This window comes from Thermobia domestica, chromosome 17, assembly GCF_964235325.1.
Source record: "Thermobia domestica chromosome 17, izTheDome1.hap1.1, whole genome shotgun sequence".
Classification (NCBI taxonomy): Eukaryota; Metazoa; Arthropoda; class Insecta; order Zygentoma; family Lepismatidae; genus Thermobia; species Thermobia domestica.
The window spans coordinates 92,834,910-92,855,454 of record NC_137470.1 but is presented as its reverse complement, the minus strand read 5'-3'; the positions used below and the strand labels follow the sequence as shown (position 1 = coordinate 92,855,454).

General features: G+C 36.9%; 1 protein-coding gene across 4 annotated transcripts in view; it reads left to right on the top strand.

The window, feature by feature from the left end:
• The window catches only part of LOC145673888 (tudor domain-containing protein 5-like), a 171,819-nt gene that overhangs the window by 92,883 nt on the left and 58,391 nt on the right, over nt 1–20,545 (top strand). For all 4 annotated transcript variants that reach the window (XM_081743680.1, XM_081743682.1, XM_081743681.1 and 1 more), the window contains exon 8: nt 15,931–16,188. In XM_081743680.1, the coding sequence (XP_081599806.1) occupies nt 15,931–16,188 (258 nt within the window). The remainder of the gene's footprint in view (nt 1–15,930; nt 16,189–20,545) is intronic.

Genomic DNA, 20,545 nt, shown 5'->3' with positions numbered 1-20,545 from the left:
GGGACCATGACTCTGAAGCAATAGTGAGAATTTGAAGTTTTTCACGTCTATTTGCTATTGCTATCTTCTGCTTCATTAACAGAACTAGAGGATCCAGGTCTGCTGCTTTTTCTTTTACTCCATTTGCACTGGTTAAGTCCGAATCACTGGTGTCAGATAACAAGTGTTCTGTATCATCAAGCTTTAAACTGCGTTTCTGTCAACTTTGCTGATTCGTGCATCATTTTGATTTTTTATGCCCAACTGCTACACGCTGATGTGCAGGAATTACATGCAGGAGCAACAAGGGTGAAAGGTCTAAATATGTTAAACTTGCATCAAGCTTTGCTTCTTCTTCTTCCACTGCAGCTTCTGTTGTATTCGGATTAAATTTGAATTCGCTGTCGGAACTTTTGTGTGGAGATGCTGGCTCTGGCGTGTCTGAAGACGATTTCCCTTGTTTGACAGTCGCACTTTCCTTCACTCTTTTTCGGCAGCTGGAGCACATTTTCCGACCTGGGGTAACGAGTATGTTCAGATGTTTCTTGACGGTTTTCGCAAGTTCCAGCGTCACTGTTCGCAAATCACGTCGCACTATTTTCTTGTGCCTTGCAAAAGGATCACAACATTTCTTGTGAACTAGTTCATAGTGATGCAAATACCACTGTTTATGATGGAAACGAATAGTTATATTCTCATTGGTGCCTTGTAATTTAGATCTCCATAAAATAAGTTCAATTTCACTCTCTGCAAAAGTTTCATTATTAACTGGCAGAATTTTCTTCGTAGAACCATATGTAATCTGGTGGCATTTTGAGTCTGGATGTGCACAACCTATGCTGCAAGGAGGTAGATCAGTCTCAGTAACTTCAGATGAACCCACACCTTCCATTTCAATCCTAAAAGTGAAATCAGAAAATAAGTAAATAATTAGTTACTTTATACATTAATTAATTAATTTATAAATGTTAGTAATTACAAATCGCAATATTGCAGATAATGCAGCTACTGATGCTATTATGTAGTTCAAAATGTGCCACAAACTATGAAACTTTTGCCTTTCAAACTCTCCTTTGTTGTACCTAGTGTAGTAAATTTCCGGAAATTTTGAACCTGTTGGTAAAAAACCGTTTTTTCCGGTTTCTTTCCGGAAAAATAGGAAAAATAACAAATATCTTTGTATTAGGTTAATTTTACTAGTAATGGAACCGTTTTCTTTTCTTAAATGCGTGAAAGTGTAAGTTTAGAAACTTCAATATTGCGATTATTTAAAAAAGAAGCAATCGAAACTAAAACTGTTATAATTATTCTTGAAAATTAATAGTCTTCACTCATTTCTTTTATATGCTTTTTAGTCGTTCATTCGTGGTTGTGCATTAATTACAGGACTTTAACAGCTGCATTCACCATCTACCATCATGAAGCGTTTCTGCTGCAACAAATAGAGCTCTTGAATGAAACTGAGTTCTTAATATGCTCTTTGATCTGGTGAAATTTTGTTAATTTTAACCAAAATACTTCTTAAAAGAGACAGCGGTAGACAAATTTCACTAATACTCATGCACTAAAACATATAATTACTATTATTTAATATTCTAATATAGACTTTGGGCCGCGGTGGATCAGTGGTAGAGCGTTCACCTCTGGTGCTTGGGGTCCCGGGTTCGATCCCAGCCCCCGCCAAGTGAACTTTGTGGTGGACGAACACCGTGTGCGTGGGTTTCCTCGGGGTTCTTCTGTTTCCTCCCACTTTCTTCATTCCACCATTTTCTTTCATTACTCATCATCACCGTCTCCTTTAGCCTAACCGGCATAACTGTGGGACGTGAAACTTAAAGATTTAAGATTTTATCTAATATAGACTTTTGTATAAACTTCATGCACAAAATTTTGTATGTAAACAAACACCTGTTTTCTAGTGTGACAAATGAAAATGCCTATATTTGTAACTTAACAACTTTTGAACCACCAGACTGATCTTGATAAAATTTTAGCATAGATAGGGTTCGGGCTCGGATGGTTTTTATCATTACATTTTGAAGATTCAACTTGGAGGAAGGGAGGAGGGATATATATTGAAAATGACTGATATTAGTGTCGAATCCATAGTTTTTGGGGTCGCTGAGGTGAACACTGATACTCCCGATGCCGTTTAAATCCAAATTCAATGCTGTAATTTCATTGACGGGGAAGGATTGATATATATATTTAAAAAATGATAAAAAATGACCAATATTAGTGTCGAATCCATGCATATGTAAATATCATCTCTCTTTCTGAGTTGCTCGAAAAATATACAAATAATAAAGAGGGTTTTTTACCAGAAGTCAGAAAACTAAAAACTAAAATTAAAATCTGTTGCTTTAAGTACTTTTCTCACTAGCGAAATACATTGTACATACGCTGCAGACATGTTACAGCAAATAAGATTAACATCAGGCGAAGAAATAGTTTTTAAATTATATTTTCCGGTTTTTGCCGATATTTCCGAAAGTTTTTTAATGGGTTGAAAATTTCCGGCAATTTTACACAGCACAAATAAGGTACGTATCTCCATAAAAATATATCTTTGATTTTAACATAACGGTAGTAACTAAAATGATTCTGGCCCCGTTATTTTAACAGTTCGCTGCCATAAAGCAGGAACTTCATAAGATTTCTTAAGATAATTTAAATGCATCTATCTTAATTAATTTTATTTTAGTATCTTTTGTAGCCATAACTCCATTCTATCACGGTGCTAACATTAAAGGAGTGGTGTACATACACTATGTGATCAAAAGTATCCGGACAGCCACAGAAATATACGTTTTTCGTATTAGGTGCTTTGTGCTGCCACCTACTGCCAGGTACTCATTATCAGCGACCTCAGTAGTCATTAGACATCGTGAGAAGGCAGAATGGGGCGCTCCGCGAAACTCACGGACTTCGAACGTGGTCAGGTGATTGGGTGCAGATTGGGCGAGATTTCCACACTCCTAAACATCCCTAGGTCCACTGTGTCTGATGTGATAGTGAAGTGGAAACGTGTTATATCAGCTAATCATACCCAAATCAACTTACTAACTAAACTTCAAACAGACTCTGAATACCAAAAAGTAACCCTCCTTATTACAGAACTAATACGGCTGATCGCGTGACTAATGCTTGATTAACGAATTCTCTGTGAATACTCGGGCTGCTGTGGCTCACTGTTAGAGCGTTCACCTCTGGTGCATGGGGTCCATGGTTTGATCCCAGCTCGCGCCAAGTGAGCTTTGTGGTTGACAAACACCGTGTGCGTGGGTTTGCTCGGAGTTCTCCCGTTTCTTCCCACTTTCTTCATTCTGTTATTTCATTCATTTCTTATCATCACCGTCTCCTTTAAATTTTAGTAGGAAGTCATTTTAACAGTATCGTTACTCCTACTGTGTGGAACTGCCAGCTTAGGTACACGTGTATTTTATTTATTTATTTTTTTTAGTACTATATACTCTCAGGTTTGTGAACTTGAACCTCTTCACGCACACTAGGTGACGTCAGTTCTGGAAGTAAGCGTATTTGAATGCGCACTTGTATCTCCTTGTATATTTTGGACTAGTCCTCAGTTTCAATTACAAATAAGGAAACGACTTATTTCAGCGTTTCTGATAATTACACTCCAAAGGGGGTAAAGAGGGCAATTTAAATAATATTGAAAAATTCCTTTAACTTATTCTTAAAGTACCTAATGTGAGAATTCACGTAAGTTGAAAATGTAAAATTCGGTATATAAACTCTTAAATAAAAATAAGAAAATGTACGTTTCAACGTTTTCGGAAATTACGCTCCTAAGAGGATACTGGGGAACAATTTACTGAGCGAAGTAGCTCAAGTGGTAGAGCGTTGGCTTCACATTCGGGAGGTCGTGGGTTCGATTCCCGATGCCGATCATCGTGACTGGGGTTTTTCAGGATTTTCCTCAGTCCTACCAGTCAAATGCCGGGATGGTATCTACTAAACATGCCCTGGCCGATACCTTCCCAAATCCTTTCCATTGTTGTTGTTGAATATCCAGTATAAAATGGCCTCTGAGCTGTGTCTGGTGATCGTTAGATAAATAATACTGAAATTTCCCTTTATTTATTTTCAAGGTGCTGAACGAGGGGACTCACTCAATTTGAAGATCTGAAACTTGATTTATAAACTCTAAAATAAAAATAAGAGAATGTGTGTTTCAAAACTTTAGAGAATTCAGCTCCTTGAGGGAAAATGTTATCATTACTCTAATATCCAAATTTCCTTTTCTTTATTGAGAAAGTGCCGATGGTAAAGATTCCCTACGTTCAAAATGTGAAAATCGTTATATAAACTCTTAAATAAAAATAGTTAAATACATATTTCAATGTGTGCGAAAATTCCGCATCTGAAGAGGGTAAGGGGAACAATTTATATAATATTAAGGTTTCCCACTATTTACTCAGAAAATGCTTAATGTAAAGATTAGCGTAAATTCGAGGTATGAAATTCTTTATATAAACTCTTAACTCAAAATAACGGAAATACTTATTTCAACGTTTTCGAAATTTCCACTCCTGGAAAAGAAAAAAAGGAAATATGTACTGGTATATGGATCAGTCAAATTGATTCATGGAAAATTGAGGCCATATTAATATATCCAGAAACGTGAGATTTCTATAGAAAACTTATTTGTTACGACTACATTGAATAAGAAAGGATTTCATTGAATTAAATATGCTAAGAAAGATAAAAGGGGATTCAAATGTTTTACCCAGAATTCAGTTCACATAATGCCCCTGAAGTTAGACAGATGAAACTCGGTATATGAACTTGTTAAAAGTAAGGGGATGCATGTCTCAGTGTTTTAAAAAATTCCTGTTTAGCAAAGGGGCATTTTCAGTTATTATTTTTTTTTTCTTCAGAATTAAAGGCAATGTTGTCTATAGTTTGTGGTCACATCACCAGAAAATGACTGACAACTCAAATGAATTTTGGAACGTACTTCTCATCTACTTCGTGCTAAGTTTCGGTCACCAGTTTGGTTAAAAGGCTTATCCTAAAGGAATATGGGGTTCAAAATTAATGCGAAAAATAGAGTATCTCACATGCACCTCAAGTTAGGAAGATGAAAATTTGTATATTAATCCCTCATTACAAATAAGCTGACTGTAATCCAATTCCAGAATTCCAGTTTTAAGGGGAGAGGGGAAGACAGGAGGTTCAATTTTATATATTTCGCCATGATGGAATAGACGTTGTCTGGTGTTTGTGATCGCATGAGGCCCACAAAAGTTGAGTGATTCCCTCTATTTAATACTAGTAGTTCATTCTGTTGAATAAGATCTTCAAGTGTTTCTCCCTTGTATCTGTAATTGGAGAACCCCAAATGCTGGATTTTGCGTTCGCATCAACCGAAGATGTTGCCAAATTAGATTTTGTAACTTCTGTAAAAAAAATATGAATGTTCATACTATATTGAAAATAAGAGCTTATAAACCAAAAGCTGTATGCGCCATAAGAAATCTCGGTACAAACCATCCAGTTGTCACAATGTTGTAATATTTTTAAAATTTCGAGTTATCATAACGACGATAACAGTCTTCGAATCATTACCTCCATATATTACTCTCGTAGTCACTGGAAAAGAAACAAGTTTATTGTTCACAATATAAGGTTCCTGTATTGCGATAATATCAATTTCATTAATTTCTGTATATCTTCTTAATTCCATCGTTGCAACCTTGGACCTTTGGGCATTGTTCTGCAAAATGTTTAATGTTTTTGATGTTTCATGCATATTTTGTATGTACTAAAGCCTCCTTTCCTGATTTACTAAAATCAAAATATATTATTCCATGTGCGTTAACTATTTGTTTATAGACATTTTCCAAATTCCAGTATATTCCTCTTCTTTCAAAGGCTTCATCAACTAGCTCTATTAGCTCCCATCCATTAGCTGGTAAGTCATAGATCCTTGGTTCCATTCTATCAACCTCCTCCAATACTGGATATGTGATGCTTCTTCCTTTTTCGTGTAAATCCCTAACTATCTGCCTGAATGCTACAGTTAAGATTTGTTTATCCTCAAGTTTAGCTAATTTATATTTATGATCCATTTTCTCATAAAGAGGACGGGGGTCAGCTATAATTGGGCCACTTATTATTGTTTCTGTTTCTGTCGAGGTTATTATATCTTCCTGTATTGGTTTTTCTATTTCCGGAAACAAAAATTTTTCTTCTCCTAAGTAAATGAATCTTTTAATTGGGGTATTGTTTCTTGTTTTGCAATTTGAGATTTTGAATATCTGCTCCTAATCCTATTTTCCAATAACATTTAAGTTCACCTTCAGTATTTTGTTTTCTTTCAGTACTCTCGATTTCAATGTTATCCGTTTGTACATATTTGTTTTTTGTTGACTTAGCTTCGTTTCGTTTTCTTTCGAAGAATTCTTCCATCCTTCTTTTGTCTCGTTTTAATTTGCTTGGTGATTTATTTTTCCTTTTTCGGGTATTGATTTTGTTTTCAGCCATAATTAATCTTGCTAATTATCCTTTCTCTTGCATACCTATAGGAAACACATTCTTCTTTATTGAGAGCTAGACATACTTTGTGTCGTAATATGCATGGAACACATATGTTTTTATCTTTATCGTCACAATCTTCGCTTTTATGTCTTAGAGTTCCGCAATACCTGCACCTTTTTTTATCTTTATTATCGCAGTATTTGCTGATGTGACCAAATTCTTGACATACAAAGCATTTGGGAACAAGTATAAAATCCTTTTATCTTATGTGATTCATAATCTATATAAATTTTATCTTTGTTTATAAGGATTTTTATTATTTGCGGTGTTACTTCTACAACCAAGTGGCACTTCTTTTGATTTTTCTTACCTGCTCTAAAGCGGGCTTTTGTATGTCTTGCTTCTTCCATTTCATTATCCTCAGTTTTGTTCTATTAGTGCCCCAATTAATTCTTCGTCCTTAAGGTCTGATGGGACTCCGTAAATGATCATAAGCGGATTCTTCTTCCTGCTTTCTTCAAAATTAAAATTTTTCTTGATTTCTTCTTTGGATGTTATTTTATTTATGTCTTTTTTTGTTGCTGTTTCTAAGACAACGATATCTTTTGTTGTTCTTACTCCGGTGATTTTTAGTTTATCTTTTCTGGGATCGATTGTTCCAGTTAGTCTTTGCACAATTTGTTTAGTTGACTTTCCTTCATTGGGCTTAAATATCAAGGCCGGTTTTGTTTTCGCAGTAACTTCCATAATCTTCTTTTCATTCTCTGTTATTTTCCTTCCGGATTTGACTACATGTTGATTTCCTTCCGGATGTTGGTGCCACACCTTCTTCTGTTTCCATTTTCTCTACCCTCAAATTGTCTAATTTCTTAGATATTTCCCGCAACTCTTCTGTCACATGTTCGGTGTTTAATTCTTTTCCACTTCTTATCCTTGAGGATACCGTAGATGTTTCTCGTAATGAGTTGGTTTCATGTTCAGCTAGACTTTTCCACAATTGTTTTATCTCTTCTGTCAGTTTCGTGTTTTCCTTTTCCAGTTGATTATATTTATCTTCTAGTATCCTAAATTGTTTATTTTTTTCCTGTACTTCTCTTTTAGCATCGCTCCTGGTTTCGGATATTTCCAACTCCATCCTTCTATATTGACGATCTCTATCCATCTTAATTTCATTTTTTTCTTGTTTCAATTTTTCTATTTTTCTTGCTTCTCAATTTCTTGTTGATTTTCTATGATTGTCTTATCCTCCAGATGCGATCCTTTTTGACCGCTCAAGAGGTGTGCTTCAAGCATCAACTTTTCTTTTTGCAGAGCGTCATACTGTATTTGTCTTGTAAATTATTGTTTATTTTCTCCATTTGGGTCAATTTTACTTCTAATTGGGACCTATCCGTGACCCAGACAGCCATCCGTTTTTTGAGTTTGTCCAGATGTATGCGTCCAATTTTCTTCCAATCTAGGAAACATTCTATGTAGGCAAGTTCTTGTTCATACTGATCCATTGTGTCAAAACCAATTGTTTCTACTACAGTTCTTTTTTGTTGCTTGTTGTTCTGGTGATGCTTCTTCTCTACCCCCTTTTTCTTCTTTCCTCATCCTCCACTTTAGTTTGGGACATAGTAGGATTTGTGTTGCTTATTGGAGACTGTTCTCTTGTCTGCCTAGGTTCTGGAGTTCTTTTTCTATCCATAGGTGGTGTTCGCTGCATTTTTACGCCTTAATTTTACGGATAACCCGCAAAAGTCTTGTAACCATTGATCTCAGCGACCGCGAAAACTATGGATTTGACACTTATATCACTCATTTTGAATTATTTTTACATGTCTCGGTATCACCCCCACCCCCTGACTCCCGGCCCGCATACAATTGTAGCTGAATTTGCAAGTCATCGCTAATGGAAGTTTCACTATTGATCTCATCGACCGCGAAAACTTAGGATTTGACGCTAGTATCGGTCATTTTGGATTATTTTTACACGTCTCGGTTTCCCCCCCCCCCCCCCCCGCTGACTCACGGCCCGCATGCAATTGTAGCTCAATTTACAAGTCGTCGCTAATCTCAAGTTTAATCCAAAATGACCGCTATGCTAGTCATTTTGATTGATTACGTTGCGATCAATGTTGCTTTCCTACATTTCGAAAGCAACATGTAGGAAAACCCACGAGCACGGTGTTTGTCCACCACAAACTGTTGTAACTGAATTTGCAAGTCATCGCTAATGGAAGCGTCACCATTGATCTCAGCGACCGCGAAAACTATGCATTTGACACTAATATAAGTCATTTTGGATTATTTTTGCATGTATCGGTATCCTCCCGCCCGGACCGCATGCAATGGTAGCTGAATTTGCAAGTCATCGCTAATGGAAGTTTCACTATTGATCTCATCGACCGCGAAAACTATGGATTTTTACACTAATATCGGTTATTTTGGATTATTTTTACTTGTCTTGGTATTTCCCCGCTGACTCCAGGCCCGCATACAATTGTAGCTGAATTTGCAAGTCATCGCTAATGGAAGTTTCACTATTGATCTCAGCAACAGCGAAAACTATGGATTTTTACACTAATATCGATTATTTTGGATTATTTTTAGATGTTTCGGTATCCCCATCCCTGCTGACTCCAGGCTCGCGTACAATGGTAGCTGAACTCGCAAGTCATCCCTAATGGAAGTGTCACCACTGATCTCAGCGACCGCGAAAACTATGGATTTGACACAAATATCGGTCATTTTCGTTTATTTTTACATATCTCGGTATTCTTCCCCGCCCCGCTGACTCCCGGCTGCATACTATTGTAACTGAAAATCTTTGAGTTTTACGTCCCACGGTTATGCCGGTTAGGCTAAAGGAGACGGTGATGATGAGAGATGAGTGAAATGAAGAAAGTGGTAGGAAACGGGAGAACCCCGAGAAAACCCACGAGCACGGTGTTTGTCCACCACAAACTGTTGTAACTGAATTTGCAAGTCATCGCTAATGGAAGCGTCACCAATGACCTCAGCGACCGCGAAAACTATGGATTTGACACTAATATCGGTCATTTTGGATCACTTTTACATGTCTCGATATCTCCTTCCCCCTCCCCCCCGGCCCGGAGCCGAATACGGTGAATTTGGAAGTTAATGCGATCGGAGTTTCACCATTGATTTTAGCGACCGCGAAAACTGTAAATTCGACACTAATATCGGTCCCGCTGAACGCCCCCCTGAGACCCCCTCTGGTTCGAATTTTGACACTATTGCTTCACCTTGGTCTGGGGCCTGGACCAAGGTATCCGTGACAAAAATTTGGTAACTCTCGGTCAATTTGTCTGGTTCCCAAGCCGGTTCCGTTAAACGCCCCCGCCCCTGAGACCCCCCTGGTTCGAAATTTGAAAGAAGAAAAAAAGCTTCGTCTTGATCTGGAGCCTGGACCAAGGTATCCGTGACTAAATTTTGGTAACTCGCGGTCCACTCGTCTGGTCCCCAAGCCGCACACAGACAGACAGACAAGCTCACAGACAAACTCTTTATTTTAATTATATTAGGTAGATTATATTAGGTTATTCTGTGTACTATTGGAAACAGCAAACCTCTCTCTCTCTCTCTTTTTTTTTTTTATTTTTTATTTTTATACGTCTTGGCACAAACTTTTGGATTCCAGTACATTAGGCAATGAATTATAGAACGTACCGGTATATCGAAGATGGAAATATTTAAAAAATGCGATAATATTTATAATTGTGGAATATCTACATTCAGAACTTCTAAAATTAAATTTTAAAAAAAATTAGTTTATTTTGAACGAATAATATTAGTTGTAATTTGATGTAAATAGATTTTCACTTTTTTTTTTTTTTTTTTTTTTTCATGACAGGCCTATGTGGTTGCAGATAAAATTTAGAGCGTTATCCAAATATTGACAAAAATTATATTTTTGTTTCGGAATATCTTCCTTCGTTTTCGAGAGGTACTAATAAAAGTAAATGCTTGATGTCAAGTAATTGATATTTGTATAGAACATAACCTGTTTCTAGCAATTTCCATTTAAATAAAAATTAAATAGAAAAATTAAGAATTGAGGTCCTTAGAATAGCAAAAACGTATGCGGCAAAAGCTAGTTTTGAGAAAAATGCGATTAAAGTTTCACTGAGCATGATATATTAAAATGATCGGTAAAGACATTGAAAAGTGTTCAGATGCTAACCTAACACAATAATACTGTAAATTATGATTGTAAAATGCTATTTGACAGGTATTCAAGGTGTTTGAACGCAGATTTCATATACAATGTTGTTTAATTTAAATAAGATTTGCATTCATAAGTGTTATAGCCAAAATTGTTTTCTTGTAAATTTAGCATTTTGAAAGAAATACCTTAACTAATATTGTTTTCAAATATTAATAAATAATAAAATGAATATAAAGAAATAAGTAAACAAAGTATAAATCGAAGATGATTAAGCACTGGTCCAGTTTGGACTATGCTGTAAGGAACCATGAGTGTGTCAGTAGTAATTTAAAGTATTGTGAAGATATATGAAATCGTTATGCATTTTTGTATACTTTCGAACATTGGGATATTTTATGTTAAATTAAAATTAATGGAAGGCTTCATCGTTTAATTAGTGTTGAAGTTGCAATTCATTTTTTTTTCTAAAGTTCATTTATTTATAGACAAGGAGGTTTTCTTGCTATCTGTCGTCTTATTCTTACATATGTAATTTCTTATTCACTAAAACAGCAGATTGTTTCCCTGTCCGCATTCCTGCCATCACCTTACCTATGGTTAATCTATGTAGTCTGCACTTTTCAACGTCACAAAAGAAATCGTCGATGAACCAAGAAATAATCTGGAAGGGACGTCAAGCAAAAAGCCATGGGAAGAGTTTTAGAAGAGGTAGTCGAAGTTGGATTTCGAGCCAAGCAAAATGTAACAGCGCGAGCTACGATTTTGAGTTTTCTAAGTTATTCGTTGCTCTAGCTTTGAGAGCATTTACTATCTTTACCGTTGTTAAGTTGTTAATGACAATGTTTCGTTGTTTGCAAAGTAATTTTAATCTCAGTTGAATTAATTACTGCAGATACACTGACTTCTCTGTTTGAGTCGCGCTGCGTCTTAACTTCCATCCGCTTCATCGTTTACTTGAAAGGAGAGATCAAGGAGACTTTCGAATGGACGAAAGTCGACCCACCAAAGGAACCATGATGGAACGAACACCGAAAAAGTACGAGTAGATAACCTATTCTAATAGCTATTTCCCTTCTTACCAATTTCTTCCCTTTCAACATCACAATCTGTTTCATTTTGTAGGTGTTCACTTTTACTTAAATGCAACCCATGTCAGATCTCGTATTTTACGCTCTACCAAATACATGTTTTGCAAAATCCCGGGTGCAACTTCTCAGTTCTGAATCCCCAATGTTCAACTTATTCGTACGTTATCTGAGCTTTTGAACTGACAAGGGGCAGCTGCACAGTATCGTCATCCACTGCTGCCTCTTCTTCTCTCTCTAGTGTGTAATCCATATTTTCGTGGTTAGTAAATGTACTATTGAAGTATGGATGATGATTTGCGGGAATGTAAGGATGAAGTGAGCGAAGATTTGCAATTTTTTCTAGTGAAATAACTACAGGTTTAGTGTACTTATTCGGTACAATGACGGTCGAAACGTGAAAAGATGATCATAGCTCTTCACACGTCCGTCACAGATTTACTTGATAAGATTTTCCGCTTAAGTAGGTTTACTGCCAAATTCCATTTTGTAGTTGCTGGAGAAAACAGAAACTCCGCCTAGAACTTGCCGCTTGATTGTGTGATGATGCAAAACTCCTACATCTTTAAACAAGTCTCTCTCTACCATAAGGACGCCAAAAGGTTTCTTCCTTCTGCAAATCCTTATTTGTTTACCATACTGAGTCCTAGTAAACATTTCTCGTGTAGCACCAAAATCGTGATCACAAGGAAGATAAGAGTGGCCGAGAACCATGAAGACGTGTTCAATTTTTTGAGAAACTGTCTTCATGGATGTATCTGAGACAGGTCAAAACAAGGCCCGCAACCAGAGGGGGGCTAGGGAAGACCTGATCCCCCCCTAAACTTTTCGTAGCCCCTCCAGATCTTAACACAAAATGCTATTATTAATACAAAAGAACACAATTTAGCTATTAGTAAGAGAATTTTTAATGACTTGACCCAAGTAACATATTCATGCCCTCCCCCCCCCCCAAACATCCGTGGCTGGTTGCGGGCCTGGTCAAAACCATGTTCAAGTTTTTATTCTACCCACTGCATAGTTATTGCTGAAAATGCATAATATTTTCACTTCTGTTAGTATTTTACTTTTAATAAGGCAACTTGAAATTTCAACAGAGCCTCGTTTTCCAGTATTTTCATCTCAAAGATACATTGAAGCTGTTGCGTCCTTTACATTGTGGATATCACAATTATAAGTCCATAATTTCCTCTTGTAAAATTGGATTCAGAATGTGTTTTTGGTATTGGAAACGTTTGTTGCATGTCTATGGTTACAGCAGCAACTGTTAGATCCTTGTTATCAGCCATTTACTTTAACATTGTTTGTGCTCTTAGCTCTACGTTCATGCGCACTCATTTCTTGTTTTAATTGTTCTATTTGTTCGGAATTAACATCTGCTCTCATTGTCTCCAGTTTCCGGTTTGTTTTGCCACAGTAGTTGTAGATGTCAAACATAGGAGGAGAAAATCCAAGATTAAATTCAGTTAAAAATGTGGCGCTAAAATGATTCAGAAACTGGACAATCTTCAGCATGGTTTTCAACAATCCAGTCTCAATAAACCACGTACATTTTGAATATCTTTAAATCAGAGGCTAAGTATTTCCTGTGTGGACCTTTAGCTCTGTTGTAGTGGCTGGATAAGGCAGAGAAACTGTTAATGTGTTCCTTTACTTTTTCTCTATCTGAATCAGGTATTCTTGCCTTTTCCTGATGGCCACGATGATCTACATCAATGGTTCCAGTTCCTCTAACTTCGTCACGAGCAGTACGTAGTCTTTTTTCACTTAAACCATGTATGTTCCGAAAAGCAACTGCGCAATCTACGAGAAGGCCTGACTTTTACACGCGATCTTTTCACATCCACACTTGTCATTAATTTATTTAAATAATGATTCTTAGGTGGTAATCTCCCATTGTCCAAAATGTTCGAAATACTTCAATTTTATCTCGACTCAGTGTCTCAAAAGAACCACACGACAAGGAAGCATTACTCCTTTCACCTTTAACATTTTTTTTTCCAATCTTTAATATTCTTCACCTATATTTTTTTTCGTCTTGGCCACGTTTTTTTTTTCTCACGCAGCGTTTTCTAAGAATGGTATCTTTAATAAACAACATTATGTACAAAACTCGAAATGCACTAAATAAAGCTTAATCCGAAAGCTGAAAGCCACCAAAATGCATGGTACAACTTTGTTTAAAAGCAATAGACTGAACCAAACAGATACCCTCTGTTGCGTTATTTATTGCTAAATGCTGTTAAAGAACATAGCGGCCGACCGACCGGCAGACTGACTTCTACGCCTTTTGCAGTTGTAGAGATTAGGCTGCAGCACGTAAGGTCGAACACCATGCTGTGTTCAAATGCAGATTTCTTTCATATTCAAGGCGTATCGACCATTCAAACTTAACAAGCATGAAAGAGTGCACTTCATACTATATGTTGCAAGAAAGAAAGAAAAAGAAAAGCATACTTTGGCGCATACGCCTCTGCTATTCTTATTGGTGATAAAGTTCCATTGTTTGTCCTGATTCTCTTTGTCCAATTTCAAACCTGTATTTTTAATTCTAATGAGAAACGTTCCTTTCTTCGAATGACAAAGTCTACTCAGTTCTTTGATCTGATGAAAAAACATTTTTTTTAATGGTCTTTATCATACATAAAATTCTCAGTGTTTCATGTACGTTCCATAATTCATTAAGAACTGGTATAATAGCATAACTATATATTGGAATTAAAATTCTAAAATAATAATAAACCTGATTAGTTCTAAGGGGGGCGCGGTGGCTCAGTGGTAGAGCGTTTACCTCCAGTACTTGGGGTCCCTAGTTCGATCCAAGCTCGCGCCGTGTGGACTTTGTGGTGGACAAACACCGTGCTCGTGAGTTTTCTCGACGTTCTCCCGTTTCCTCCCACTTTCTTCATTCCACAATTTCATTCATTTCTCATTATCACCGTCTCCTTTAGCCTAACCGGCATAACCGTGGGACGTAAAACTCAAAGATTTCATTTCATTTTTCTGATTAGTTCTACTACCTGTCAAAAGGCAGAATACGTAAATAATAATAATAATAATAATAATAATAATATAATAATAATAATAATAATAATAATGAAAGCTAGAAGATTTGTCAAGACGTTGTTGTGTCGTAGAAAAGAAGTTCGTTGTTCTCAGTGCTATATAGAATAATTCTTACTTTAAAGAACGTGATTGTAAAGGAGTCCAGTCTTTCAAGCTTCCTGAATTCATCATTATTCAGCCTTGCACAGAAAAGTGCAAGATATATTTCTAAGAAACGACAACATATGCTGTTGAGCAACCCAGTTCTATTGGAACAGATGTTAAGAAGAACCATGAAAACTATAGATTTAACTTACTGCACGCAATAAAATAAGTGCTGAACTTAAGTGGTAGCACTATTATTATTATACTCTAGTAAATAGTATTTATTATTATTTAATGAGGAATGTAAAATAGAAGTGTGTTCTGTGGGGTTTTTAACACGGTAGTGTAAACGTGCATTTGCTACAAATCCTGACTGTTTGCGATGACCATCTTAAACAATGCGCATGCACACAATGTAACATTACGATAAACCTTACACATAGTATTGTGTAGAATGTGCAACGATACACTGTTAATTTTGATTATTGTAATTATAGGACACACAACAACTTATACCTAAAAATCTTAACATTATTCCTATTCTGATATATTGTATCATTATAGGAACAACCTGGATCAATGATGCAGTGCGCTCTCTTGATGTATAAGATCTTAAGTTTGATCGCAAATCATCTGAATGTTTGGTGAGCGATGTTGTGTTGTTAGATTTTTCCTGGTTCTCCAATTTTCTTCATTTCACTAATATCATATTACGTTATCATCCAATTACATGTATCATATCACTCTACTTTGACCTGAAAAGCATAACTAAATGAGCTTAAACTTAAGATACTCCGTTATTATTACGATTGTTACGCATTGGAAATAAATATAATTCACGGAACTCACTCTGTATTCCCTAATAACTTTGCAATACGTGTATTATGAATAGCGTAGTGCTAGTGTGTAAGTTCGAGGTAATGAGTTCTAGTTGAAGTTATTACCCGATTAATAATCATAAGAATATATTGTGAATTGTACACTTGAGACTTTTCTAAAGCTGAACAAAGAAAATACATTTATTATTTGATTTTTCAGGTTTTCTCTCTCGACTATGGTGTGTATAGTACTGTCAGAAGTGAAGAATTATGGTTTTTACATGAGAAGTTCTTCCAGTTACCTGCTCAGGCAATTAGTGGTAAACTAAGTAGCGTAAGGCCTGCCAGAGGAAAAACACAGTGGTCTTGTGAGGCAACCCAAAGACTGCGAGAGCTAGTGTGGGGAAATTCTCAAACGGACCATGATTTTGAGTTAGAGAGAGAGATCGTTGCAGCAATTACTTACATAGATAGAGAGGTATGTTCCCTTTAATTATCGATGTAAAGAAGTATACACAGGGTGATGCAAAAAGATGTTAACATTAAATGGGGGTTTATTCACGTAAAATTACAAGGCAAATATTTGGTTACAGAGTTTCAATTTGGCACCCATCCCGCTCAATGCACTTATGGAATTTGTTCATTGTTGACTGTATGGGTTTCTGGGCCATTTGGGCAGGGATAACAGCGATGACCTAAGTGATGTAGTGCTTCAGGTCGTACAAGTTGCTAGGTTTGCTGGCATACACACAATCCTTGACCATGCCCAACAACCAAAAATCACATGGCGTCAGGTCGAGGGAACGTGCTGGCCATGGGAGAGGACCACCTATACCAATCCAACGTTTACCGAACGTGTCGTTCAGGTAATCCCGAACTATCTGGCTGTAATTAGCAGGGGCGCCGTCTTGCTGAAAGTACCCTGGCGGGTTCTCCTGGAGAATGGGAAGTGGCGGGTTCTCCTCCATGAACGTGCTGGGCATGGCAAGGTAATTATCTCCCCTGATGGTCTTTTCTTTAAAAAAAGAAGGGTCCAATCACTACAAATTTGCTCACTGCACACCAAACGTTCACCTGGGGGGAATCCCACATGTGCTCGCAAGCTTCCTGCAGGTGCTTGGTCGTCCAGATGACAATAGTGTTTGTTCACAGGATCGCTGATGTGGAATGTTGCTTCGTCAGAAAACATGAACAGAATGTCCGGCTCCATGCGCATTATTTCCAAGATAATTTATGCAGCATTCACATGTGCTTGCTTGTCCGCGTTTGTGAGATGCTCCACAATCTGTAAGTGGTAAGGCTTCATTCCTAAATGACGGTGTAAAATTCTAACCACTGACCTTTAAGAAATGTTAATCACTAGAGAAAATCTGCGCGAGGAGTTGGTTGGGCTGACTACCATCTCTTCTTGGACGAGGATGATATTCTCTTCAGTTCGGACAGATCTCTTTCTACCACTGTTTCCCTCTCAATTGTCTTGAACGGACCCCATCCTTACAAACTTCTCGTAAATCCTATCAATTGTCAGGCGCTAAGGTGCATCCCGTCCGGTACAGGCCGTGAATTTTTCTTGTACGATGGTTGGAAACTGAAAAACCTCCATCCAGGCAGCTATTTTCCTTCATTCCTTAATGGAATACCCGCACGCCATGGTTTAATCTGCAAAACAAAAACAAAAAGAACACCCATTTAATGTTAACATCTTTTTGCCTCACCCTGTATATGTGTTCAATGGCCATTTTTAAAACACCATGTCCCCCAACCACACCCCTCAAAAAATGTGGTGGGTGTTCTAAAAAGGAAAATTCCGACAGTTACAAGAAACTGCGTACGGCACTTTCACTAAGTCTTTAAGCATAACTCGTAGATGTCAACATAGGATAGTCCGAATTCCGGTCATCAACTTGGTCGAGAATCCTTCTGAACTATGTCTTTAGTGACAAAGAAAATAACTTCATTAACGAAAATTATTAACGGGTTTTTATTATTACGTATGTTTACAAATTCACAATAGGTTTGTCAATTCATTTAAAAAAAAATACCCAATTTTTTGTTATAGAATATTCTTCATTTATGTAATGAACGAATTCAATTTAAACGCATTCCAAATAGGTCCCGAACAATTGGGATTTTTTCATAGTGTAGAACCAATTAACCACGTTATGCAGGGTGTTTCTGTATTTATGGTTTCTTGTTTATTGAAAACAGTGTGTACCCCGTACGGGATAGATAAGGTTCTTTTAATGAAAGGTCTCTTAGGATAGGGACATAAAACGTACGTATCGTGCTAAAGGGAAAAAGGTAGAAAATCTTAAAGAGGAAGTGAAACAATCTAGATTTGGTACGAGTTCGTGAAGTTAGATAGGAGGGTAATGAGGTGTTAAGTAGCGAAAGATATAGAGTGTTTTACTCAGATAATGAAAAGGATGGTCATAATAATGTGGGAATAATTCTTGGTAAGCGCTTAAAGAGAAGATAGTGAAAGTAGAATTTCTTGATGATAGAATTATGATGTTAAGATTTAAAGGGGAAAAGAAGGATCTAGTGGTGATACAGACGACTTCACGTACAACTGAAAAAGTAGAGGAAAATTATAAGAAATAGAAAAAAAATTATAGACATGAAGAAGAGGGGTCAATATGTAATTGTAATGAGAGATTTCAATGCAATGGTGGGAGAAAAAGGATAATATAATGTCATAGGCAAATATGGTTTAGATGAAAGAAATGAAAGGGGAGACAGACTGGTCAATTTTTGTAGACAGAATTCACTAGTAACTGCGAACACTTGGTTCAGTCAGCACAAGACAAGATACACCTTGAAATCCTCAATAGACGGGCGAAAATGTCAGATAGACTATGTTATGATTCAGGACAGGTATTGGAATAGCTTGAATAACACGAAGACCCTTCCCAGAGCAGACATTTTCACTGATCATAACCTTGTGATGGCCGAAGAGGATATTCATCTGAAAAATGTAGGCAGAAGAAAAGTAGGCAAAAAGATGTTGAATACTAAAAAGTTGAAATCTTTTTTGTTGAAACCATCGAAGAAAAATACTCAAGCGAGGAAGAGATAGGTGCAGGTAGTAACAGACGGCGGGGGCATAAACTTTGCATACAGCAGGCTGCAGAAGTAGTAGTGGGCTACTGAGAACGGAAAGCCGTCAAGGAACCATGGGTTGCAGAACAGATGTTACAGAAAATGAGCGAAAGGAAGCAAGTTGATACAGAATAGAGCAGAAAGGTGAAGTTAAGCAACGAGTTGCGAAGGCAACATACAGAGAAGCGAAGAGTTTTACAAAAGACAATGCGAGGATATAGAACAATTAGAAAGAGTTGGGAAGTATGAAGAAATGTACAAGGAAATGATACCAATGGAACTTCGGAGGAAACAAGAGGGTATTACGATGTCAGTAGAAAATAAGAATGGGAAGGTAGTCAACGAGAGAAGTGAAGTCTTAGGAAGATGGAAAGAATATGTTGAGGACTTACATGAGAGTTGGTATAGACCATACGGCCTAGATGTTGAAGTATAAAATGAAATATGCGAGGAAAATAAAGGGTTTAGTATTCTTTGAGATGAGTCCGGAAAAGCTGTATCCGAGATGATGAATAGAAAGAATTCATTAAGAATATGGGAGACAAGGGCAAGAAAGAATCGTTCCGACTCTGCAATGAAATGTATGAAACAGGAGAGTGGTCAAAAGACTTTCTGAAGATTATGACGATACCGATGGCTAATAAATCCAACCCACAAATATGAGAATTATAGAACGATTAGTCTCATATCTCACGCAGGAAAAATTTTGCTTCGAATTCTGAACAGAAGGTTGTATGAAAGAATAAATAAAAAGTTGGAGGAACAGTTCGGGTTGAGGAGAGGTAAGGGTACAAGAGATGCAGTTGGATTATTATTAAGGGTGATCGGTTTACAGAAACAGGAAAAGAGATGTATGTGATATTTATTGATCTACAAAAGGCTTTTTACTTCGTAAATTTCGAACTGTTGTTGGAAGTTCTAAAGAAAATTGGGTTTGAACGGAAAGATCGAAGATTCATAAGAAAATTATATATGAAACAACAAAGTAAGTGCTATAATAGGGGAGGAAATGAAAGAGGACAGTGCAAAGGGGAGTTCTACAGGTATGTTCTCTCGCCAACAATATATATTATCCAGAAAAGATAGTGAAAGAGAGCGTTCATAATGAAGGCTGCATTTTAGTAGGAGGTAAAATGACTAGATGTGTACCGTTTGCAGATAAAATGGAGCTTCTTGCGGAATCTGAAAAGAAAATATATAAGATGTTAGAAAACTTGAGGAAGAGCTATGAAAAATATGGGATGAAAATAAAGTCGAAAAGACAAATCCATGATGATTAGAACGAAGCGGTCAATGTGAAATATAGAAGTAGGAGGGGAGAAAATAGATCAGCTGACTACTTTTCGATACCTGGGTAGTATTATGAGTGGTGATATGAAGTGCGAACATGAAATAAAAACAAGGATAGGAATGCCGAAAGAAGCCTTTAGGAAGAAGAAAAATCTGTTTTGTGGGACTTACGCAGAAAATTTTCCTCCCGAGTGGGGGCGGAAACATGGGTATTATGCAAAGATGATAAAAAATTATTGGAAGCGTAGGAAAGGTGGATATGGAGAAAAATGGAGAGCATTAATTGGGTCGAGCGAAAAACGAATGAAATGATGTTAGAAGTGGTGGGAGAGATAAGAACAATTTTAGATATTATTGAGAAGAGGAAAAAAATGTGGTTAGGGTGTTGGTTAAGAAGGAACTATCATGAGGGACGTGCTGGAAGGTATGATGTCAGGAAAGAG